This window comes from Saccoglossus kowalevskii, chromosome 21, assembly GCF_978046115.1.
Source record: "Saccoglossus kowalevskii chromosome 21, keSacKowa6.1, whole genome shotgun sequence".
In the NCBI taxonomy this organism is placed as follows: domain Eukaryota; kingdom Metazoa; phylum Hemichordata; class Enteropneusta; family Harrimaniidae; genus Saccoglossus; species Saccoglossus kowalevskii.
In genome coordinates, this window is record NC_140661.1 from 13,369,538 (window position 1) to 13,397,182 (window position 27,645).

Genomic DNA, 27,645 nt, shown 5'->3' on the forward strand with positions numbered 1-27,645 from the left:
CATCCAATAACAGATTAACAGTGAACCAAAACATTTACATACTGTGACTTGGTGAGATTCGAAAGCCAACTGTTCAGTCAAAACCTAAACATTTAGCCAATTCGCTAGCGAGTTTGGCTGAGACTTGCTGTAAAATGCTTAGAAAATGATGCTAAAATATGTCAAATCTTGTCTTTTGTTGAGTACAACAATTTGCAGTAGCGGATCTTAGGGTATGCGTGTATTTGTCTGTGGATGGCGAATGGCTCAGGAACACCCTTCTCTAAAACGGTAAAATAGTAAAGATGTTAATATGTGAAATAACATAACACAAAGTAAACCAATTGCATTTAAAACTGAGAATATAAAAATGTCTGTAACAAAACTCTAAGATACCAAAGAATTCGCTCTTTTTCTATTTAAAAATTAAAAAATGCACATTTCACATCAAATGTATTATTGTTTTCGAACCCCCTATTCAAAAGCGCTGACTGCGGGCCTGAAAGTACATCGCGTACATTAGAGTTGAATGTTCAGAAGTGTCAAAAAATAAAATGAAAGTAAATTGTTTTCACTAAATATGAGACACATAAAGATGATATACACTGTAACCTGAAATATTGAAATTGAAATTGGCTGTGTCTCGACTGTATCTACTAAAATCGCCGCATCCCAGTATTGACCCTTGACCTTGTTCAAACAGTTGCCATAGAGAGGTCACGCTTCCTGACTGCGCGCGATTCACTTGAAGTTGAACACATGGCGAACTTATATATGCAGACGACACCCTAGACGTATTTTGTTTCATTCAAGTTGTCATCGTAAGTTTTAGACTTTCTTAAGTGCTCAGACCATGTTCCACTAATGGTACGAGATTAAATGTGTCTATTCTGGGTCTATTTAGCTCCGAGCACTGCCGGCACTGTTTCCAGTGACTTCTTTCGTCTGTTTACTGGTTATCGTAGATGGGGGGGGGGGGGGGGGGGGGGTCGATGAATGGCTGCATGTGCTTTATAATGGATGGCTGAATGAAAATAGTGATTGTTCAACCACACGGACTTTAAATTTATGACCGTGATGGCTGAAAGTAAAGCAGAAATGGCACAGCATGAAAGTTTTGTTCACTGATTTACCCAAACGAGCTCATGAATAAAAGGGCGCCATATTTTAAACTGCAAGAAACGAGATCGAACTACATAAATAAATTATGTATTTTGTTAAAAATTTCTCATTTCTCCTGATTTGTTGTCACTACATCGTGACATTTGTATATACTAGTGAAAATAGTTTGAGGATCAGTGATAATAATAATAATAACAATTAAACTGTAATGATAAAAAACAATGTTCAATTCATCTTAGTAATTCACCAAAGTAATAAAGAAATACTTCAAAATAATATGTATAATTATTTTAATTTTTGTTTTGAGGATATGCAGCCTACTTGGTTGTCACCGAGTGTGTGCGAAAAAGCAAGTGAACAGTATTGTTAGCTATATTAAAGTGCAAAGGTCATAGAATGGAATATGCATTTACAATCATGTTGATTATAAACTTGCTAGTAACCTGGTCTCTGTATTAGTTGTATCTTTAATGACTGCTATATTAAAGTGCAAAGGTCATAGAATGGAATATGCATTTACAATCATGTTGATTATAAATTTGCTAGTAACCTGGTCTCTGTATTAGTTGTGTCTTTAATGACTGCTATATTAAAGTGCAAAGGTCATAGAATGGAATATGCATTTACAATCATGTTGATTATAAATTTGCTAGTAACCTGGTCTCTGTATTAGTTGTATCTTTAATGACTGATATTTAGTAGTTCAGTACAAATTTATTTTAATTTTCATTTTTTGACACTACTTAACCCCCATGCTTTTGACTTAAGCTTAAAAAATCCAATCTACTGAAAACCCACAAAGTACGATTGTTTTGATATATTTTTTTTTTTTTTTTTTTTTCAGGGGTTGGTGCGCAAACAACGGTAGAAGGAGAAGGTAAGAAATGAATGACACTGGGTGCAGCTCAGACATTTTCTACTACCTTAAGAAATTTTCCAACAGCTTTGCAAATTATGTTTTTGAGGCGTTGTATACAAGATACTGTAGAACAGGTTATTTTGAAAGCAAATTTTCTCTAATTCGCACATTTTATTATTCGCATTCTCCTTGCAAACGAATTACTAGTATTTCAACTTTGAACTTTCATTTATACGTGTTTGTGAATAAATTTAAAACAGAATTTTATTATTCAATGCCTGTTACTAATTCACACTTTCACTAGCCAACACATGTCCAAGGATTATCGCTATTATTACTGCAGTTCACACTCAGCGTGACAGCCGAAAAAAATACAGAAAACAATGCATCGGTATTTAGACACTGTTATCATTCCGTATGTGACATCAACACTCCAGAAGCTGAGTCACTCAAAAAAAACAAAAACCGCTGGCAATATTTGATGTATTCAGAGCACATCGACGTGAAAATTTTTGAAAAACTACTCGACAACAACATCACTACTGTGTTTGTTTCGGCCTGTTGTACCAATCAGCTGCGACCCCTTGATCTTGCCGTCAACAAAGCTTTCAAGGAGTCGCTGAAATCTAACTTTCAAACGTGATACACTGACTGTATTTTGAAGGAACTGCAGAGGGAGAAATATTTCTGATGTCAAAGTCAATTTTTGTCTTTTGGAATTAAAACCACTTCATGCTAAATGGTTAGATGAAGCCGTGCAATCCATTGAAAATTGCCGGGAATTGTGTACACAGGGCTACCAACTTGCTGGCATTACAGATCCACTGAAGCCACTTCGCGAACTAGTGGAATAAGTTGACAGTCACATGAATATTGCTGTTGTTCTTAAAACCAGAATTCAGATGAATATGTAACAATTTCATTCATTAGTCTTGTGTTGCTAGTATAACATATTCAGATGGAAAACGGAATGTTTTTATAAATTTTACGGTGCTGTCACCTATTTTTCAGGTTTTTAACTATTACCAGATTCTGCCGTAAATTCACCCATCTGAAAAATCGCCCTTATTTGGGGTTCAAAATTTCAAGAAATTTCAAATAAAAACGAACGCAACTAGTGGTAGCGCAATTCGGTTATGCTGCGTTTCACAATTGTTAATTATTACGTAGTAATGATTATAATATATAACGAGCAAACAATAAATTCATTGAATTGTTATGAAATGCAAACAAATTCAACTTATTTCATCGCAAGCGCATCATTCCGGTCGCATTTTAAACGCTTGATGCTTGAGTTTTGACCTGGAACGATGTTCTTTGACCAGACAGGTCAAATCTCTAATTAACCAATCAAAATGATGGATGATACCAATGTGTTCAAATTACTATTAATAGCTCATTTAAATACTAGTATGTTAATGTTATTGAATGCAGCACGGAAGGGATTTGCCGATGTTGTACGATCTTTTTGCTTGGATTTTGATGGGAAAGAGGCATGATTTGTTTTTAAATAAAAAAATTGGTTGTTTTCAAAAGATAAACTGAGCATTTGAAGAATAATTTAATATTGTTTACAGTGATAACAGCTCATTGTCGAAACGAAGCTTACCCATTCATGCTAGTCAATAAACATCATACTCTTGAATAGGCGTCAATGACTACGGTACTACTTTTGGGCATCAGAAAAGCTTAAAATAACACGTTAAAAAACTGCCGAAAAATCGCCCTGGGATTTTTTGATCCCATTTTATTTTTTTTAAAACCCAAACTGCTGTTTAATGACCCAGGGCGAATTTACGGCAGATTCCAGTATTTGTGTAAAAAAAATAGTTGTTGGCTGTAAATACATTTTTTTAACAATGAAATAAAAACATTAAATGAATACTTAATGAATACTTGAATAATGAATGCAAGTGTTGTGTGGTGTGCTATGTACGTCGGCAGTAATACAAAATTAATAACCAAAATCAAAATAAATAACCACTAAACAAAATTTTCAGGCATTTTAATTTTAGCGCAGAACCATGCAAAAATTTAACTGCGCAAATAATTTCCCGTTCTACAGTAATATGCAATTGGTAATCATATGCTAACCACAGAAAACTTGGTACCTTGTATAATAATAATATGAAGTTATTACGAGGATACCGAAAAGTATACACAAAGACAGTACAGCAGGAGTGTCTACGGATGTGCACTGGAGGTCATTGCAACTGCATACTGTCTGAGTGCATACCTTGCACTAACCTTAATAATATACATCTTTTCCTCCCTTCCTTATTTGCCACTTCTGTTCTTTAACATCATTAGAAATATCAACACACCAAACATCCTGATTCTCCCAAACTTTGTCCATATCGCCTGATATCAAAAATTGCCTCCTATCATAAGCTCAGCAATATTAAAAAACATGTAAACGTAAGGTATGAATTGCCCTGTAATGTATCAGTAGATATGTTTGTCAGAGAAATAAATCCACAAACTCTAATCAAACATAATTTTTCCAACAGGAACAACATCCGAGGAGTTAACTGCAGTCACGCTGGTAGTCGACCCTTCAGGTGAGTACAGGGGTTAATATTCATGTTAGCAGGATGATATATTAGCATTACACACCAGGACATTTTGTTTTTTCCAAGGGGTTTTCGGTCACCTTTTGCCTGAGCTAAAATATTTGTTTTCGGTGACCCACTTCAGAGGGATGCAGACGTTTTGATTTTGCTACATTCAGGCCATGGGTTACAGCGAGACTCTATTCAGCTTGACAATTCAACATGAGCAGCGTACAGCATTTTGTTTGGATGATGATTCACTGAAACAATAATTACAATCTTGTCAGAAGTACAGCCAATATAATATTGTAATATTCAGGATCTGTCAACAAATGGATGGTATGTGTTTATCAACATTGGTCAGTGTCTAAGCAGGACTACATGTACCTCAAAAATGTTTCTAGTAATTATTGGCTACCCTTTCTTTGGAGTTCACAGATTCATACTAGCGATTATCATTTTCCAAAAAAATTATTAATATTGTTCATATTTAAAGGGTGGCAGTCGTCGTGTCTCGTCCTGTTCGATATGGGACTCATAGCGACGTATACAACACATGTAAAATACATTGTTTATTTACACGAAATTCGAACACAAGATGCGCAAAGAGCATCGTGCTTTAAATTTCATTGCAACACCTATCACATCCTGAATGTCATGCTACGTCACTTTTCTGATGATATAAAAAAAATACATATGTCAAATTTATTTCTAACATACAATTTGCTTTTCAACTAAATCTTAAGTTATACTATGTATTACAGCAGCAGCATCGCAACCTTCGCTGAATACTCCAATTGACGAACCCACAAGTGAATGTAATAAGGATTCTACCTTTTGATATACTAGTAGTTTATATTGCTTCCATCTGTATTGTTTAGTACTTTGCCAAGTCATATGTCACTTATGTCCAGCAAATCAATCCAATGCCAATTTCCCATCGGTTGTGAGATTGCAACAGATGTATAAATTTGATGAAAAAGGATGTCAATTATAAAAAATTATAGAATGCCTCTAAAATGTAACAACTATAGAATGTTACGTCATTGGTTGGGAATGTTACACATAAACCTTGTTTAGAATGTCATAATTTAGTATACTGGAATGTTACTTGAATTGCACAACTACTGTATACAACGTAACAATACAGCGTCAACAAGGAGAGAATGTGACAAAACGTTAAACTTAATATATACAAGTACACAGGGCTGCAATATTGTCTAGAAAATTATGAAATGGTTTGAAAACCTACAATAACAACACAATGGGCCATTCCAGTTTATATCTGCACCCCCCCATGTTGATGTGGTCGGATTTCCAGCACTGTATGATGGGGAAAATACCCCGGAATTCCAACTGTATATGGAGAAACAGAATCTGGAAATCCAGACGAGTATGGAAAAAAAAATCCTGGAAATCCAGGCAGTTATGGCTACTAAATAAAATATGGCCTAGTTTATCTCGCCACATACCGGTTGATGAGGTTGGATTTCCAACAGTATGACTAAAAAAACTTGGAATTCTGACTGTATATGGTAAAAAAATTGGGCCAGTATGAAATAGTTATTACTGAAATTAGATAAGGATGGTGGCACGAATGAGCTCATCAATACCGTGAATCAGGACCAGTTTGGATTTCCATTATGAAATATAAAATTTTGAACTTGGTAAATTAGCATATGATGAGAGTTATATTTGGAAATCCTACTCTGTATGGTGGCACAATGAAACTCATCAACACCATAAGTAGGAACTATAGTTTTGGATTTCCATTACTGTATGGTGAATGGTGATTTGGAAATAAAACTTTGTATGACTTATACACCCATGGAAATTATACCCTGTATGAAGTAAACACACAAGCTCATCAACAGGGGGAGGGGGGTGCAGATATAAACTGGAATGGCCCAATGTCAAATATAATTTTTCACATAGGGAATGTTAAAGTGATGTAACAACTATGGAATGTTACAATAATCTAACAAGCATGAAACTGACAATAGTGTAACAAGTGTTGAAATGTTACAATAATAATGTAACACATATGGTATGGAACAATATTGTCACACATAAGAAATGTTCCAATGTAACAAGCATGGAATATTACAATAAAGTAATGAGCCATCTTCCGCAATCTGCGAAATCATGCGGGACCTTGACAACCAGTTTAGTCATGTGACACAGGTCAAGCTTTCAGTTCAATATTGTGGCAACTACATTGCCCTGCGAATTGTAAACATCATCAAGAAACAAAATCTGTGATACTTGAAGCTACGATGGGAGTTAAACAGTGCGCTTACGGCGAATGTAAGAGTGATTCTCGCTTTAAGCACAAATATTATATGAATGGTGTTTTTTTTATGATTCCCTAACCAAAAACACTGTTTGAAAAGTGTGATCGATGGATCAGTGCCTGCTCTCAGGTAGACAATTTTGTTCAACACTGAATCATCCAGAACATGTATGTTTTTTTCCTGCACCTTTTTGGAGGGAGGTACTACAGAGTTGCTATAGAATTGCATGATATTGTAATTTCAGAATTTATGTAGTTACTGTGGCTATCACATTAGCCATTTCAAATCTCCGTTAGTATATGCATAGCTCCATATGGTATGCTAAGGTGGCTAATGCAGAGTGCTAACACAGAATAGTTGAAAACATCAAACAAACCAAATTCCGGAACATTAAATCACTAGAGTAACCAGTATAAAATAACAACCAAGTTTTCTAAGACTTGTAGCGACATTGTTTCTAGGGTCGTGGTGTACTGTAAAACCATTTATTTTCACTGTCATTTAATTTCACTATTTTGATGTTTGAATATATGCACTATGTTTCTTGAATTTGTCAAGGAAACACTGAGTTTTATTGTTATTTTACATGTTCACATAGATTTAATTTAGCAGATTTTACACATACGCAAAAAATCGCAAAATTAAAACCCAGCAAATAATTAATGCATTTACATTTAACAAATCAGGTTCAACATAATGCACAGCTTTAAATTAGTGATTGCAAGAAGAATATTCTTTTTATAGTTGGACAATGAAACACTGAATTCATGGAGAAAGTCTGAGCTGTGGCACAATCATTCTATTAAAGTCAGCCATGGCCCAAAACAGATGCAAGAAATCACTCAGTCAGAAATTGAATGCATGACACTAGGTACACTCACGATTTAGCTCCATTTTGAATCAAAGCTTGACCTGTATCATGTGACTAGCAACCTGTGCTAAGCAAATTTAACAGTCTTGCGGAAAATAGGTTATTAGTATGGTATGTTACAATAATGTCACACATAAAGAATGGAACAATAATGTACATGTACAGGGTGTATGTGAAATTATTTATAGATCTAACATATAATCCAAGGGTTTATATTAATTTTTATAGCAACTGCTGCCCTGGTTACTCCTGCCGTTACTGCAGACATTGCAACATTTGAACCCATAGGCAAGTATTTGAAATTATCAGTAATTAGACCAATACAACATATTTATAAATCGTATCCTTGAGTGACAGAGACTGTTTATGACATCATATGATGTATTCAGTGAAGGCAAAGTAGCTCTTTGCCTGTAGCGGGCACAATTCATAGACAAGTTCTATTTCATGCTGTGTTGCATAAATATAACCAATATATTAGTCATGTCAAATTATTAAACAATATGACAAAATATTTTACAGGTACTGTATGGTTAATTAGTCCCCGTTCGGACGCAGTCCGAAAACGGGGACTTATGTTTTGCCCTGTGTGCGTCCGTCCGTCCGTGCGTCCGTGCGTCCGTGCGTCCGTGATCACCTGTATCTCGAACATGCATGGACCGATTAAGTTCAAACTTCACTCATACATCACACATTATATGGGACATATGCACATGCATTTTTTTCATGATCCGATTAACGATAGCCGAATAGCGGCCATTTTAAGGCCGAAAATGCATCAAAATCGCACATTTTCACCATTCCGGACCCGGATCTCAGTTATGCATGGACGGATTTTGTTCAAATTTGGTACATACATTAAACATAATAGGACCTTGATGCACGTCATTTTTTTTTTTGGATCGGGTTCGAAATGGCCGACTGGCGGCCATTTTGTTTTAAAGAATTCAGTTCTGGATCCGTATCTGAGACATGCTTGGATTGATCGAGTTCAAACTTCACACACACAAGATACATCATGTCACAAATATGTATGTGCATTTGTTTCATGATCTCATTAACGATAGCCAAATGGCAGCCGCTTTAAGGCCGAAAATGCATTGAAATCGCACATTTTCACCATTCTGGACCCGGATCTCAGTTATGCATGGACGGATTTCATTCAAATTTGGTACATACATTAAACATAATAGGACCTTGATGCACGTCTTTTTTTTTTTCGGATCAAGTTCGAAATAGCCGACTGGCGGCCATTTTGTTTTAAAGAATTCAGTTCTGGATCCGTATCCGAGACATGTCTGGATTGATCAAGTTCAAACTTCACACACACAAGGTACATCATGTCACAAATATGTATGTGCATTTGTTTCATGATCTCATTAACGATAGCCAAATGGGGGCCGCTTTAAGGCCGAAAATGCATTGAAATCGCACATTTTCACCATTCCGGACCCATATCTCAGTTATGCATGGATGGATTTTGTTCAAATTTGGTACATACATTAGACATAATAGGACCTTGATGCACGTCATTTTTTTTTTCGGATCAAGTTCGAAATAGCCGACTGGCGGCCATTTTGTTTTAAAGAATTCAGTTCTGGATCCGTATCCGAGACATGTCTGGATTGATCAAGTTCAAACTTCACACACACAAGGTACATCATGTCACAAATATGTATGTGCATTTGTTTCATGATCTCATTAACGATAGCCAAATGGGGGCCGCTTTAAGGCCGAAAATGCATTGAAATCGCACATTTTCACCATTCCGGACCCATATCTCAGTTATGCATGGATGGATTTTGTTCAAATTTGGTACATACATTTAAACATAATAGGACCTTGATGCACGTCATTTTTTTTTTTCGGATCAAGTTCGAAATAGCCGACTGGCGGCCATTTTGTTTTAAAGAATTCAGTTCTGGATCCGTATCCGAGACATGTCTGGATTGATCAAGTTCAAACTTCACACACACAAGGTACATCATGTCACAAATATGTATGTGCATTTGTTTCATGATCTCATTAACGATAGCCAAATGGGGGCCGCTTTAAGGCCGAAAATGCATTGAAATCGCACATTTTCACCATTCCGGACCCATATCTCAGTTATGCATGGATGGATTTTGTTCAAATTTGGTACATACATTAAACATAATAGGACCTTGATGCACGTCTTTTTTTTTTTTCGGATCAAGTTCGAAATGGCCGACTGGCGGCCATTTTGTTAAAGAATTCAGTTCTGGATCCGTATCCAAGACATGTCTGGATTGATCAAGTTCAAACTTCACACACACATGGTACATCATGTCACAAATAGATATGTGCATTTGTTTCATGATCTGCTTAACAATAGCGGAATGATGGCCAATTTAAGGCCGAAAATGCATCAAAATCACGTATTTTCACAATTCCAGAACCGGATCTCAGTCATGCATGGATGGATTTTGTTCAGATTTAGCACAATGTGTTGTACATATGCAGGTGCATTTCGGTCATGATCTGCTTTGAATGTATATGTCACTCAAATATGAACGGAACGGGGACGTGTCATTGACAATGACTTGTTTATTTTTAATTTTGACAAATTTAACTGTTTTGATTAAATCTAGTTTGCCTAGCCGACGAAACCTTTTTTAATGATTCATGCTACTTTGTATCGGACTATTATGACGATAATGCAAGAAAAGACTTTGAAGAAGTGTTGGCAGCTTGTGCTGAACGAGGTGCTTACCCAGTTGTTATAACAACAGAAGACGAGCAGACATTTCTTGGAAATTTAGTAAATCAGTATAATAACGAGAATTATACCGAGCAGTACTGGACATCGGCGACTGATGACACATCTGAAGGAACATGGCGATGGGAATCTGGTCATGTCTGGGGTTTTCCAGTAAATGAAACACCATGGAGGGAAGATAAAACTGAGCCAAATGATGGTGAACTCGCAAATTGTGGTATTTTTAGCGAGCAAGGTAGAGATGTTGCCATATATAATTTGATAAACACTCCATGTGATCGTCGAAGAGGTTACATATGTGAAAGAGGTAAATTGTAATCATGGACAGTTATTAAGTTAAGCATTACCCCCTCCCTGCCAAAGGCAGATATACTACGTTATAATGCACAATTGACAAATCTGTATAGAGTGAATTGTATAATATTGAGATCTATATGATGGGGCTATTGCTACTGCAGTAAATCTGCTTCACTTTTTAGTCAGAAAGAAAATTCAAAAACGCCCATAATCAGGAAACTTAAATTGTCCTGTAACACCGCAAATTCTAACCTGTCAGAGTCGTAATAAGTGTCTTTCTAAATGAAAACATTAATGGATTTGATGCCATAAGAATGAACTTTTTTTTGGAAGATATCAGTTGCTGAACAATATTAATACCTTAGATGCCGACTAATATAAACATATTCTCATTTTTAGGGAATTGGCCGACTTGTGAAGATCCTGGGATTTTCGAAAATGGAGTATTATTAACAGCTGTGGAATTCCCTGCAAGTCTCGGCACAGTCCTTGAGTTTGACTGCATCCCTGGTTACAGTGTGTCTGGCAACCAGTATTTAGAATGCGTTGACGCACCTGGATGGTTGGGCTATATGTGGGATATCACACTGCCTCTACCCCAGTGTATACCTTCAGGTTTGACTTTCCTTGCACTATATTTTATTTATAGGCGAAACATATGTTATTTTTTGTAGTTCAAATGCTTCATTGTATTTATGTTATAGATCGTAAAAGGAACAATGAAGAAAAACATTTTATATAAGCCTACAACTATATTCCAAGAGTTAATTCATTGAAATTATTCTTTCCTTAGGACACAGCTGCGAAGATCCAGATGCATTCCTGCCTCTTGTCTGGGAAAACGATTTCCTGCCTTTTCCTGTGGAAAATGGTGTTACATTGACGTATGGTTGTGATACTGGATCGTTAGTTGGTAGTTCAGTATTGATGTGTGTGGATGGTAACTGGAATGCTGACCTTCCTGTCTGCACAGGTAGTGACAAATTTGAATTGTAAAAAATTCCTACCGTTAAAGTCCTATTATAAACCGCGGTTTATATTACAATGTATCAATTTAAAAATTGGGATCAAAAGCTCAAGTTCGGGGTGCGGTTTCTATTACGTACATATTGCAATCACTAAATGGGCGTGGTCATTTTTTGTCCACAACACATGCACAAAACAAACAATACACCGTACAATCTCTTGAATAGGCGTCGGGGAAGAGTGAAAGGCCTTATTTTGGTTCTAAAATAGGCGTTACGAAATGTTGAAAAATTACAGTCAATCAAAAAAAAATTCTATATGATACAAAAAATACTCAGTATTTTTAACGTAATATGCATTTATTTTTTTTAATTTTCTTGGTAACGAAAAGTATATTCTAACAGAAGTTTCAAATAAAAACACGAATGCACTGCTTAGTAGCAAATGATCACATAACGGTAGCTCGATCCGGCCATGCTGCTGGTCACAAGTGAATAACTTACTTGTTTTCGAAGTGTTGATATTGGTGATTATTATTTAGTAGTGATTACAATAACGCACGAAAAATAAGTTCGTTGAATTGTTATAAAATGCAAGTAAAATTCAACTTAGTTTCCCCGTAAGCGAATGATTTCAGTCACATGTAAACAGCCGATACGATATCCGCCATGCTTTTGAATGCTCACGTGACGTATTATTGACCGGATGGGTCAAGTCGCTAATTAACCAATCAAAATGCTGGATGGTGCCCACGTGTCTAAATTACATAGCTCATTTAAATATGTTAATGACAGTTCAGCGACCTCATGGTGAACGCAACACGGAAGAGATTTACCGATAATGTAGTGCGATCTTTTGCCTTTGATTTCCATGGGAAAACGGCATGATTTTTTTTTTAAATCAAGAAATTATTTGTTTTCGAAAGATAAATTGTTCTTCAATGCTCAGTTTAACACTTTTACGGTGATAAAAGCTCATTGTCTAAAACTTACGAAACACAGACGTATTCAGAAAGAGTATTGACAGAGGTCGCCAGAACAAAAGCAGTTTCATTGCCTGTCTGACATCTTATCACCGCTGAACAATAAATAGGTGTGAATATTTTTAGGCATGTTGTCGAAACAAAGAATAGGATTAGGAACAATGCCGTTTTGGAACAGCTGGTTGAAACAATGAAGTTAGTCACGGTCTTGTTGAATTGGGGGTGCGGTTAGTAATAGGTACTTTTCAAGTTTTCAATTTTTGTTAAGAACTCTTTAACCCCGAAGCCGGAATTGGGGGTGCGGTTACTATTACGTATGCGGTTTATATTAGGACTTTAACGGTACTCCTGCAAAATGTACATATGTTTACTCTCTTCCTTCTTGGTAGAAATGAATAATTCCTTCGACCAAGTATATATAATAATTTTAGTGCTCTCCACAGATTCAAATTATGACATAACATTTTTCATAGTTTCATTGCATCTTATGCTCTATATACTCAATATTTGTTCTAGAATCAGTAAATATTGCCTATAACCAGAGTACTTCACAGAGTAGTACAGATTATGGTGGTATGTCATCATTAGCAGTAGATGGCAACATTGACAGTCGCTACAGTGGTGGCAGCTGTACACACACTGCCCAACAGGATAATCCGTGGTGGCAAATAAATCTTGGTGATGTGTACGATGAAGTAACTGTTGTTATCTACAATGGGGCAGAATACGCAGGTATCACACTATTTATTAAATTGTCAAATGAACATGGCCATGGCACTACTCTAGATATCACTTACATTGTAGTTACATGTATATGTTCGGTTCCTGGATAATACAAATTATTTGGTATTCCATGTCAATTTAACTTATAGCATTAGCTTAAATGTCATACATCATGGTACCTTCGGTGTGTGTGTGTGTTTTGTTTTTCTTTATCAGCAACAGTTTCCAATTTTACAAGTTAATGGACTTGAGATGAAAATGCCAGCCGAGATATCATTGACAGTGAGAAAGCCTTAAAACTGGTGTTTGCCCCTCTAATAAAGTTTCATTCACTTGTGGCTCACTCTCTCTCTCTCAAAGAGTTGACATGTCTATATACAACTACCAGCCAATAACAGGTTTTATACATATATTGCATTATTTCAAAAGATCGTCTTGATGGTGCAGATGTCAGTATTAGCCCTTACGAGAATGGTCAGTTCACAACATGTGGTACTGCAACATCAGATGCAGTGGTGACTATTACTTGCCCTTCTGGGAAGATTGGTCAGTATATTACAATTGACAAAAAGGGATCTAATGAAATTCTTACATTGTGTGAAGTTAAAGTATTTGGTACAGGTAAGTGATTCCAAAGAAATGTTCATGTCAATCTCTACTTATGGAATGCTACACGTGACTGGCATGGGTGGTGCAACAATAGACCATTCTCCGTTCACTGCGAGAATCATGCGTTATGCGTGAAATCGAACGTAAAAACAGGACAAACAAAGGTCATAGCGTCGTAGTCGCGTCAAACATCGCGTGGGATTCGACAAACGCGAAAGTATTTCGGGGACATTTCCATGCTTAATAATGTGCTGTCCAAATTTGATGATAGGCAAGTTCGATTAAGTGAGGGTATTCGGAAGCAATATTCCTCTGTCGAAGATCGGCCGGTCAATGTAAGCTACGAAATAAAGAAATTCTAGTTCAAAATCAAATCGTTCGATTTTTGCGGCAGACGTTCGATGCGCGTCTTTCATGCATCTTGCGAGATCTCGCAATTGTACGGAAAATCACCTATTGCCTCATAAAATCAACATATGATACGAGTGCAATATTATAGATTTATACAGTATTTTTGGGAACGAAAATCAGTGCATCTTTATCACCTGGCTTCCATCACCAGTGAAAACAACGATCAAAACGTCTCATGAAAATGTACTTCAAGCTAGTTGTGGAGGCCCTCTTGAAAAGTGTACTTCATGCTAGTTGTGGAGGCGCTCTTGAAAAGTGTACTTCATGCTAGTTGTGGAGGCTCTCTTGAAAAGTGTACTTCATGCTAGTTGTGGAGGCGCTCTTGAAAAGTGTACTTCATGCTAGTTGTGGAGGCGCTCTTGAAAAGTGTACTTCATGCTTGTTGTGGAGGCGCTCTTGAAAAGTGTACTTCATGCTAGTTGTGGAGGCTCTCTTGAAAAGTGTACTTCATGCTAGTTGTGGAGGCTCTCTTGAAAAGTGTACTTCAAGCTAGTTGTGGAGGCTCTCTTGAAAAGTGTACTTCATGCTAGTTGTGGAGGCGCTCTTGAAAAGTGTACTTCATGCTAGTTGTGGAGGCTCTCTTGAAAAGTGTACTTCAAGCTAGTTGTGGAGGCGCTCTTGAAAAGTGTACTTCATGCTAGTTGTGGAGGCGAAAAGTGAAAAGTGTACTTCATGCTAGTTGTGGAGGCTCTCTTGAAAAGTGTACTTCATGCTAGTTGTGGAGGCGCTCTTGAAAAATGTACTTCAAGCTAGTTGTGGAGGCTCTCTTGAAAAGTGTACTTCATGCTAGTTGTGGAGGCGCTCTTGAAAAATGTACTTCAAGCTAGTTGTGGAGGCTCTCTTGAAAAGTGTACTTCATGCTAGTTGTGGAGGCTCTCTTGAAAAGTGTACTTCATGCTAGTTGTGGAGGCGCTCTTGAAAAATGTACTTCAAGCTAGTTGTGGAGGCTCTCTTGAAAAGTGTACTTCATGCTAGTTGTGGAGGCGCTCTTGAAAAATGTACTTCAAGCTAGTTGTGGAGGCTCTCTTGAAAAGTGTACTTCATGCTAGTTGTGGAGGCTCTCTTGAAAAGTGTACTTCATGCTAGTTGTGGAGGCGCTCTTGAAAAGTGTACATCATGCTAGTTGTGGAGGCGCTCTTGAAAAGTGTACTTCATGCTAGTTGTGGAGGCTCTCTTGAAAAGTGTACTTCATGCTAGTTGTGGAGGCTCTCTTGAAAAGTGTACATCATGCTAGTTGTGGAGGCGCTCTTGAAAAGTGTACATCATGCTAGTTGTGGAGGCTCTCTTGAAAAGTGTACTTCATGCTAGTTGTGGAGGCTCTCTTGAAAAGTGTACTTCATGCTAGTTGTGGAGGCGCTCTTGAAAAGTGTACTTCATGCTAGTTGTGGAGGCTCTCTTGAAAAGTGTACTTCAAGCTAGTTGTGGAGGCTCTCTTGAAAAGTGTACTTCAAGCTAGTTGTGGAGGCGCTCTTGAAAAGTGTACTTCAAGCTAGTTGTGGAGGCTCTCTTGAAAAGTGTACTTCATGCTAGTTGTGGAGGCGCTCTTGAAAAGTGTACTTCATGCTAGTTGTGGAGGCGCTCTTGAAAAGTGTACTTCATGCTAGTTGTGGAGGCGAAAAGTGAAAAGTGTAACAAGATTACAGCTACATGTGCAGCATATATAAATTTGTTTGTTCAGGATTGTCTCATAGTTTAGTTTGTTCTGTTTTCCAAACTTTAGCTTTCTCACTGGCTCTTTCGACCTGCATTCCACGGCAGTTAGCATAGAGCCCATGAAAAAACCTGGTAATGTGTAGGGGATTTGTTGTGGGGGATGATGCAAGGTTATACATGTATGATAATTTTTGGCAATATTACCATTGTCATATTCAAAACATTGGTGTATTTCAACTCTGTATGTTGTATGTCATATTTATCAAATATACCATATAGCGTTTGATATTTCCTGCATAATGTGCAATTATTGATGTTTATTATTTATTTATTGTATGAATAAACTGCACATGAATTCAACTTATATGTTTATTGTTGCAGTAACTACTGAAGCGTTACCATCACAGCCAGGGACACCTGCACTGAAAAACATTTCAGATCCTGTACCATCAGCAGGTAAAACATCAGAACTATTACACTACAATTTCAACAACTCATGTCATATAATGAGATTTTACTTTACTATGATAAAGACTTCCTGTTTCTGACATTGTTTTTGTTATATGGTGTCCAAGTGCAGAGTGGCACGCTCAACAACATTATACATATATTGAAGGAAACTTTTGAACTGTTAAAACTCCTGAGGGAACGTACAATTGCTCTTTAACTAATTTGTTATTTTTATTTTTTTTACTTAATACTTTTATGTTATTTTAAATTTTATTATCCTTTTTTTTTCTATTTTACTTGACTATGTTCATCTTCTATAGAAAGAATAATGTCAATAAAGTTATATTATAATCTTATCTTAAATTACAATACAGTCACATACATGTACCATATACTTGCATGGGGATAGGAAGACGATGATCGCTGCACCAAGTCCTGTTTTATTCAGTATCCATGTCACTGTGTACAACGCCTGTAATATAAAAAGTCTGTTTACACAAAATTCTATGCACGTTGTGATTTCTGTTTTCTCCTGAACAAAAAAAGCAGTGTTTCCAAGAATACAGCATTGGCCTTAGCCATGATTTGAACCCACAACTCATTGCCACTCCAGAGTGATTAGTATAGTACATACCATGATGCCATTAACATAATTCATCTTACGATAATGCAAACACTTTCTTGTTTTTCAAAGGATGTGATCTAGATTTCAGCACTCTGCCAAATATGACCTACATCAGCCCACCAAGTTTACCTGTATCCAATGGTTCAGTGATAACATTCGCATGTGATGAAGGATTCACGATGATTGGCCCATCAAGCTTAGTGTGCATGAATGGCGAGTGGACTGGTGGAGACTTTCCAAAATGTGATGAAGGTACCTCTACACTAATGTGTCATGATGTCACAATACTGATTTTAGTTGTCTCACTAGCACATTACGCGTTCGTTTACACATTTTTTTTTGTGACATCCTTATTGTTCATTACTTCTATGGTTCACCTAATTTAAGGAACTAGCCAAGCCTACATGTTTGGTTTCTTATATATATATATATATAATGTTTACACATAGGTGAAAAAAAACTTTGAAATAAAAGTATATACAGATGAAGCCACACTAGAGGTGGTGGTCTCAAGCTTGACTCTGATCTAAACTAAACTAAACTAGACCTTGAAATATGTGTACACACTTAAAGCCGGCTTTGCATACTGGTGTTCAACTTTAAAATTCAACACGGTAGCTATATAATGACAGCGTGAAAAAATATTATATAAATAGCGCATCTGTGCATATTTTTTTTAGAAACAGTGATACATATGGTATGCAGAATCTAATATGCTGCTCATTTAGTAATCTTTCGAGAGTATGTGTTATATATTATCAATTGTCTTAGTGCATAGGAGATGTTGACATACTGCAACATTTTCAACAGGCTTAATTTTTCTAACTGATTCTATGATATTAAAAATGAATCACAGTAGCTCAGTATAGATGTTACAAATGCAAAGTAATTAGATTTTTCCCATTTTGTACAGATCATATAATGATGAAGTCATAGTGGGGTTGAATTAACAGATATCAGTGTGCTCAGTGCTCACTCTGAAACACTGTTGCTGATGTATTAGACATCACAGACTGACAAGCCCCTCTATTTCTCCCAGTGCTAGACAGATCTTGGATGATGATCATTGTAATCCCACATCCATCCCTCTGTCTATACAATATATGCCGCCTACATGCCAGATATAGTGGACATCTTAACCTGCCTCATCAATATGACCTGGAAATAAAGATTTATTAACAACAACATTTGTAATAATGTACACAGTTGAATTCATGAGCGTTCTGGTGAGACAATTTATTATATTCTCTTCTGCATAATCTGAATGATATATATATATATATATATTCAGATTTTCCCGGGTCACAACTTTATGACATTTCCACTGGACAGCCTGCTGGTCAAAGTTCCCGTGTGTTTGGCAGTGATCCTGATAGAGTTACTGATGGCAATACGAATACAAACTGGGATGCCGGAACATGTACCCAAACAAAAGTGGAAGACAACCCCTGGTTGAAGTTAGATGTGCGTTTGAGACCACGCGAGTATATATATTATATTGTAGTTACAGGTAAGGCGATATTGAATACTAGTATACAATAATTTATTGTGCTTGTAAAATGGCACACATTATGTATTACTGCAACATAGGCCAAACCAATTTTCACACCATTCTATTTTCATTTGATCCTAGCAAATTTCGTTTGGTATTTATTTATTTCCATTGATAAGAATAATTTCCAACATTTCAGTAATTGGAGGAATCTAACATGCCTCAAAGATGAATTTAAACAGAAAAGAATACTATGGAACAAAATGCAACTTGAGCAATAATGATCCAAAATCTTATCTTATCTTATCTTATCTTATCTTATCTTATCTTATCTTATCTTATCTTATCTTATCTTATCTTATCTTATCTTATCTTATCTTATCTTATCTTATCTTATCTTATCTTATCTGTCAGTGTAAAAACACAATTATATAGCTCAATTTCCCTCATATTCATACAAATTGAAGGGTACCAAAAATTCACACCATTCTGATTTTAGTGACTGATTTATTCCAAGGGTAATGTGATCATTGTGATGTTTACCATACTATACCATTAATGATATTTTACTGTAAAAGTCACAACTATTGTGATATATGTCATATGATAGTGTAATAATCATTTATGTTGGTTATTTTACAGTCCCGGCAATGGAAGGAGGGATTATAAAAACGGCAGCAAGGAATACATATGCTCCGGATGTGGGTGAAACGTGTGGCGAACCTATCACAGTGACATCGCCCTCTACCGTTGTTATTGAATGTGATCCACCTGTTAGGTCTGGCCATGTCAGCATCTATGTACCAGGCTCAAACCAGACACTAAGCGTGTGTGAGTTACAAGTATTTGCTAAAAGTAAGTAATATATATGTGTTGAGGGCGATAGGCAGCAATTTACAAGTTAGTAAAAATGGTGACAAAATATTGCACTTAGAACTAGGCCATCACACTGTGATGTCATTTGTTCACAACTAGCACGTAAACGCCTGATAGACAAATATATATCACTGATTAGCTCTATGTCATGATCTACTATAACAATATTTAACACAAGTGTTTTATTAACAGGAGTCACATACATGTATGCTTAATAGCAACAGCAGCGAACGATTATTCTATCTTTGGTGCAACAACCAGTTCTTGCCAACAAGTAAACAAAGCAAATCGTAAACAAGTGTGGTCTTATAGCTGCAGATTCATGGACATTCTGTACCATCTAGATAGTCTTTGCTACACATTGTTAAAATGTCAGACTATGTATTTAATCTACAAATTATCTTCTTGTGATTATTTACAGTTGGTGAAGTAATCTCAAATCTGAACAGCCCCAAAAGTTTTTGTTCATTTGATTTGAAATTTTCAGCCTGTATAAGTTAGGAAAATGACAAATTTTAAAGACATGATAACATTGGCATAACTCTCATATAAATATTGTTTTGAAATGTTATTCATATCAAATTACAAGATGATTCTGGTAAATTATGTAGAAAATGTAGTTTTGTTGCTTTACAATGTGAAACCAAGACTTTTTAAAGAAATACAATGCAGACAATGTTTTACCTCCAAATGACTACAAATGTTGATTTGTGTAACATTGCTGATTTTGTGCGCTGCTTACTCTTCTAGTTTTGGATTTTGTTTAGTGTGCTGAAAATGTGACCACACATTTTTTTGCGAACATTCAATTGCAGGTCACTTTTAACTGACATCGTAAAATTGCCTGTTTTTGGTACTTGATTCAAAGTTTTCCCTGTGTGTGTTATATTTTAGACAATTCAATAGAAAATGTTCTTCATCTTCAATTGAATTTGTGTCACAGTTATTTCATTGTTGCAGTTATTATAATGAAACAATAAACAAGGATTGTTTTGTGGGCAAAAAAACAGTTGGAATTGGAATTGAACATTTCAAGTAAATAACACCAAATCCACAATTCAATTTACTGTGTAAACTTTTAAATTATTATTGATCGGGTATGACTGTTGAAACTGGAAATAATTGTATGCAGTTTAACCCCTGACATTTTAGTTCTTTTTGAGTTCACACATATTGTACGTGTTTGTCGGCAAGGAAATCCTAATTCAAATGATTCCTCACTGTTGATTTTTATTATTTCTGGTTCATTTGTCACATTATAAACTATTTTTGTTATACTTCTAGTGTTGCATATTGTTCATTTATTTCTGTTGCATATTTTCATTTGCCATTCTATTCCCTACCGCAGTTCGATCTGCGTGTTGTCAATTTTCGCGAATTTCCTTTTTTTTTGCAGGGGATGTCCGAGCATACACCCACCCCTATTTTTTGGTAAATGTCTATGTTCAGGACCCTGGGCGCTTATCTTGAAATCTATGGTAGCTTTATTATATACGCATATCATATGAGTTGTACTCAGGAATGCTCAAAATTTTGTTGGGTGTTGATTATGACATTCTTCAAATAATTTCTTTCTTGATTAGTCCCACCAGTATTGACAACTATTGAACCATTAACCACTGAAATAACGACTGAAGAAATAACAGAAACATTTACTGCAGTGACTACATTTGAACCAACCTATAATGTCTATACGACTGAAAAAACAACAGAACCACCCACGATGACTCAAAAAACGACATTCCAACCAACAAGTGAAGTAATTTCAACGACATCTCAACCAACAAGTAAAGTAATTTCAACGACATCTCAACCAACAAGTAAAGTAATTTCAACGACATCTCAACCAACAAGTAAAGTAATTTCAACGACATCTCAACCAACAAGTAAAGTAATTTCAACGACATCTCAACCAACAAGTAGTGTAATTTCAACAGAAACTCAGCCCATTATTACAAAAGATAAAACAACACCCCATACTGCAGCAGAGATGACAACTGAAGATAGCTATACAACAATACCAGGTAATTAAACATTGTAACAGTTATTATTTGAACAAAACAATAATAATGCTTGCTAAGTCTGTGTGTGTGTTTGTGTGGGAGCATCTGAAAACACGAAATACACAAAAGCAAAGCATACCTTTACTGCCCCTATCTATAGTGTACATGATTAGTCGAAAAAAAGGTTTCGATATAATGTATGTATTTATGATAGTGTATTAGGTTGTTGAAGCAGGGAGATAGACTGTCGACAGTCGATCGTATCTAATATTTATTATTAATAAATATTGTGTATAAACGTAATAGGCGTGAATAAATTGTGAACACCTGTACAGGAAGAATGTGTACCGTTAGGCACGACCGACTGTCCGGTGCTGAAATTCACTGGTAAGATTTCTTACCAGATCTGGGTACTTTCATATGCAAATGAATAGTTGCGCAGATGACTATCATTTTATCGTGGTCAATCATGAAAAGGGTTAGGGGTCGCTTGGCTACTAGGATTGCCCACGACTTACGCAAAGTTTGTTTTGACTGTACAGTATTATACGCGATCGCTACACTTTCCACAGCAGTTTTTGATATCATGACACAAACAAATTTTGACAAATGCATTATAAAAGTGTTGGAATGTTTAGACTACAATTTCTTGCAAAGAATACCAGCCAGACCAGGGGGGGATTGGCACGAGAGGGCGCCATCTGATCTGAATGGAACGTTTCGACGTCAGTCGTTCGTAGCCCATCGTCAAGCAACAACGTCCCGTTTACGAGCAGATAAAATAATTTCAGCCATTCCTTTACAGAATAATCCTCAACAAAACTTAGAAACATTTCATAGACAAATACAGGCTCCAAAATTATGTCTATTTCAAAACAATTCAACCAACAACCAGTTTGACGCCACAATTTCTTGCTGGAGCCCGAGTTCTACGCGTGATTTTATTGCGTTCAAATCTGTTCCATTTCAAACTGCGCATGCTCACACACTGTGGTTCATTGAAATGCATACTAATTAGGTAACTTGTCACTGATAAAAGTCACCGAAAACATTTTGAGCAATTTTGAGCAATAGTACTAGAGTGAAATATAAACGTGCCTCTGCATTCTCCATGAATTTCATAACTTGCTATGATCATGGTAAAGAGAAAACCTGTGTTTACTTTCAATAGTTAGCTGGAGTCTGATTGAAAATGTGTCTCAAAAATTACCTTTACATCATTTTTCCGATTATTTTTCAGCTCGTAACGATAGAATCAATCAATTTAGAACTAACATGTATGCTATCGGAAAGCATTTTGGCACAATTTTACTGAAAAGACAAGTTTTTCATTGCTCATGAATATTAATTTATGCAAATGAGACGAGTATTTCAACCAATCGTGTCATGCAACTCCCCCTCTGAGCCAGACACTCGCAAACTACACAGAGGGGACAGATGTGTTCATCTGCATGCCATGTTGACATTTGTCTTGTCAAAAAGAAGTCGTTTCGAATCCAGGGATCCCCCACTTTCAGTTGCCATTCTCTTAAGAGGAAAATGCCTGCGACCTTTCCAATAACTCTCGTTCAGTTTGTTGAAATTTCTTCCTGAACTCATCCATGTTTTTATGCAGAGTAGACGCTCTCAGTCCAGATTTTCTGCAAGCATACAAACTGACAAGATGTAGATCGATCGTCTCTGCCACAACAAATTCGATTTCTTCGCATGTCGTAGTTCTGTTGATCCTGCGATACAGTCTCCTCCGGTTATCTATATTTTCTATTTGACTGCCACAAACAATGCCCGTGGTTTCCTTGGTTCTAGGCTACTGTGACTGTATTCTAGTGACTGTATTCACTGTTCATAAACGTGAACAACAAACGCATTCAGGGGGTCATTAAATGTATAAATTTGCATAAACTATGTTAATATAATTTATTTTCTGATGTCAACGATGTATTATTCATATCAACTAGAAACCTGCAGATGGGGACAGTCTCTCGGGACTAAAGTACCCCGCGTGAAATGGTTCGCATTTCCCATCAAACGCCTTCGGCGTTCGAATGTTTAGGACTGTGGTCTGTTTAGGCTCGAGGACTTTCAACAGTCTAGCAGGGAGAGTACAATTATTATGTAGCTAATGTGGGTGCTTAATGACACAATTACATGTATGACGACTTCTAGAAACATTCACTTATATTGAAAAACATATTCGCTCATTTTGAAATGGATTAGATTATCCTCATTCATAGGCTATTAACTCAAAAAGATATTTCCACATAATAGTGAAAAATAATGGTTTAGGTGTGTTGAACCATCTTGGTCATAAAATTAAGATTGTATACTAACTATAAAGTGAGATGATTGTAAGGTAGGTAGAATATATATGGATGTACCGTATGTCGCCTTATCCAAACATGAGCAGTACAGGGCATTTGAATCACTATTCTCTAATTTTACCATGTGACTTATCAGTGCAGTATTTTGGACCAATTTACTAAGCGTTTCATCTATGAAAATACCCCAAATCAAGTTACATTTATGGTTATTTTATGTCTTTATTTGAACAAACCTTTGAACAAATGACATACTTCAATGAAATATGATTATGATATGTTTTCAGAACCAAGCGTCTGTAGCTTCCCTGGCTATCCTCCTAATGGTAATCTTTCTGATACCTCTGGTATATCGTTCCCTGCTGCGAATGGCACCATAATCAACATTGATTGTTGTACAGGATTCGAACAAAGCACTAGTACTTTGACATGTGTTGAAGACGAATCAGGCGCATCATGGCAACCACCATATCCAGTGTGCACTCCAAGTATGTACAATTTATTTATTTTTCCACATGATCATTCCATATCTAGCAAATATTCAAGTTGTTTAAAGGGCACCCAGCCTGTGGTCTTCCCGCTACACATATGCATGTGGAAGATTTGTGTTGATTATCCCACAATCCAGTGCGCTAATATATATATATATATATTCCAGTGACAAGCGCAAAATGTGTGCTTAGATTTTGATCTTGATGTATGCATGTACACTAAATACTGACTTTGATTCATTGGAATTATTGTCTTTCATTGGAATAATCTTGTTGAATCAGTAAATCACTTTGTTGCCATCTTTGTTTGTACAGTAATTTATTTTATGTCATCCTGTTCACTGTTCCCCTTAAAAATGGAAACCATGGTATTTGTAACAGTAGGTGCGATGGCGGTGGAAAATGGAACACTCATATGGAGGGGAGGGGGTAAAGAAAATCATATCATGGTGTTGTCGTTTAATAACCTCTTTAATATTAAACATGATTTAACTATTTATATATGCGATGTGGGACAAATAATTTTTTTAAGATGATTTAGCAGCAGATTTACCCATTTCCTTTCGTACACAGTAGATGTGTATAAGGGAGAATGGAATACTATTGAGGAAATTCAAAAAATCAAGTTTTTGACTCCCGTGTGCAAAGCACACAATGGGAGTCTTTGCAGTTAGTGTGTGTGTATGTGTGTGTGTATGTGTATGTGTTGGTGTAGACGTAGAAGTAGAGCCAGAAGTCCAGACATACACAAACAAAGTGGAGCCCTTTGTACAAGTGGAGCCCCAAACATGGGGCTCCACAATGTTTCATAATTTATATTAATATTTAATCGAATTTAAGTCAGGTTTGCGAAGCTTAGGTTTAGTATCGGGGAAGGTATCGTTCAGTTTATATTAATATTAATATAATTGTAACATACCTTACCCCGATACATTTCTATGTTCAGTCACAGGATATTCAACTCTAGGTAGTTTAATTAAACTTAATTAAAGTGCAATTCTCCATTGTATTACATTGTAATTGAGTTTAATTAAACTCCAATTAAAATGCAACCCTATATAGAAACGCTATTAATCGAGTTCATATCGCAAATATATTAAAAGTTAATTAAACATACTATATTAAAAGTTAATATCAATGGTGGCTCCACAATTCATGGGACACCTGTATGTGTGTGTCCATCTGTTCCACTGCTATCTCAAAAACCCTACATTGGTTTTTGATGAAACTTGGTGCATAGATGCTCTGAGCCAATGCGCAGATTTGATTACTAGTTTTTGGTAAAAATCCATGCATATTAATTACCTAATTTGCATGATAATTAGCTGATTTTTAGCTGTTCCATGACTTCACTGATATCTAAAGAACCACTCATTGGATTTTGATGAAACTTGACAAATATATGCTCTGAACTCATGCACAGATTTGATTATTTTTGGGTAAAAATCTGTGCAATATTAATTACCTAATTTGCATAATGATTATTCAATTTTTGGCTTTTCCACTGATATCTCAAGTACTAATCATCATATTTCAATAAAACTTGGTACGTAAGTATCATAGGACAATGCACAGACCTGATAGTTTTTAGTGTAATATCAGTACATATTAATTACCTAATTTGCATGATTAATTAATTTTCAGCTTTTGATATTTCAAGTAGGAATCATCACATTTCAATGAAACTTGGTACATAGATGTCATAGGACACTGCACAGACCTGATAATTTTTAGGGTAATATCAGTACATATTAATTACCTAATTTGCATAATTAATTAATTTTCAGCTTTTTGATATTTCAAGTAGTAATCATCACATTTCAATGAAACTTGGTACATAGTCACTTGAGGACTGTGCAGAGACCTGATTAGTTTTGGGGTAAATACTTGTGCATATTAATCACCTTATTAGCATAATTAGTTATTTTTTTCATGAATGTTCCACTGATATAGAAAGAACCACTAATTGGATTTTAATGAAACTTTTAAAGAGTATTCATCATCACATTTCAATGAACCTAGGACTATGCAGAGTCCTAATTAGTTTTTGGTAAATATTTATGCTTATTAATCACCTAATTAAATAATTAATTAACACTGATATCTCAATTACTGATCATCACATTTGAATAAAATTTGGTACATAAATGCTCTAGGACAATAGACAGGCCCGATTAATTTTAAATTTGAAATTTGTTCATATTAATTCTCTAATAATAATTCATAGTTTTTTTTGTTCTAATCACATTCCAATGAAACTTAGTACATAGATATTACAATACGCAGGCCTTATTAGTTTTACACTCAAATCTGTTCATATCAGTTACCTGATTTACATAATTAGTTTTCAGCTATTCTATCAATATCTCAAGTACAAGTAATTTTTAATGTGTCTTCAATACTCTCAGCACACTGGAGTTCTTTCTAAGCTTTCTTTGATTCATTTTGTTGCTCTCAACAAGATCTACATGTAGTTGACCATTTACATCTACCGACATTATTATTATTTCCTATTAAATATCAAATGGATATTCCAATTTTTTGCAGATTGTAATGATGATGAATTAAGTTTTGGAGACTCCTGCTACTATTTGGATGGTCCTGGGAGTTCTTGGTATGAAGCCGTCACATATTGTGCAGAAAATGGTTATTACCTATCAAAAATTGAAACTCTCGAAGAGCTTGAATTTATTCAAGAAGAACTCTATTCATTGCCAAAATCATATTATAGATTCTGGGTCGATGCTTTAGAACGTCCAGAAGGCAACTGGTTTTGGAGTGATGGTGAACTATTGATAGATGGCATATGGGACAAAAACCATCCAAAAAACGATGGATTTGAGAACTGTGGTGCTTTGACTAGAGGTGGAGCCAATAAAGATGTGCACTACAGAATGCAAGATACATCGTGTGATACAAATCGCTATGTTTTATGTGAAAGAGGTATAGTGTTTAAAACGAATGGTTTCGTTCACTTTAAGGTCTCTTGTAATGCATGAAATCTACTACAAAAATAGAATGAACTTGACTTTGTTTTTGTAATGTTGAAATGCTGAGTGGTCAGTCAAAAGCAACGTGGCATTGAAATATCGTTAAAATTGACCATCATCAAATGTGTAGAGCACATTATTAGATTTGGAAATAGCCAAAAAATACTTTTGCGATTGTATGTGATATTTCTAACTTTTCCACCACCAGTTCCCTCTTTTCATTACAAAATAGTCCAGGATCTGTTTATAGTCTGCACTTTCCCAGAAGACTGGGAAAAAAATAGCCAAATATTTTGAATACAAACTGAAAATGTACTTAAATTTTTTCTGTTTGCTCCAAAA

The 27,645-nt window shown here is 35.9% G+C and overlaps 1 protein-coding gene across 1 annotated transcript; it reads left to right on the top strand.

The window, feature by feature from the left end:
- The first annotated feature begins 1,056 nt into the window (after window positions 1-1,056).
- LOC102801828 (uncharacterized) lies at window positions 1,057-27,312 on the top strand. The gene is made up of 15 exons (XM_085495038.1): window positions 1,057-1,066; window positions 1,946-1,978; window positions 4,471-4,521; window positions 10,290-10,724; window positions 11,114-11,329; window positions 11,508-11,687; window positions 13,179-13,394; window positions 13,815-14,006; window positions 16,440-16,514; window positions 17,203-17,385; window positions 18,425-18,643; window positions 19,268-19,480; window positions 21,085-21,525; window positions 24,110-24,310; window positions 26,861-27,312. The coding sequence occupies exons 1-15, from the start codon at window positions 1,057-1,059 to the stop codon at window positions 27,310-27,312; spliced, it is 3,117 nt and encodes a 1,038-aa protein (XP_085351164.1).
- The last annotated feature ends 333 nt before the right edge of the window (window positions 27,313-27,645 follow it).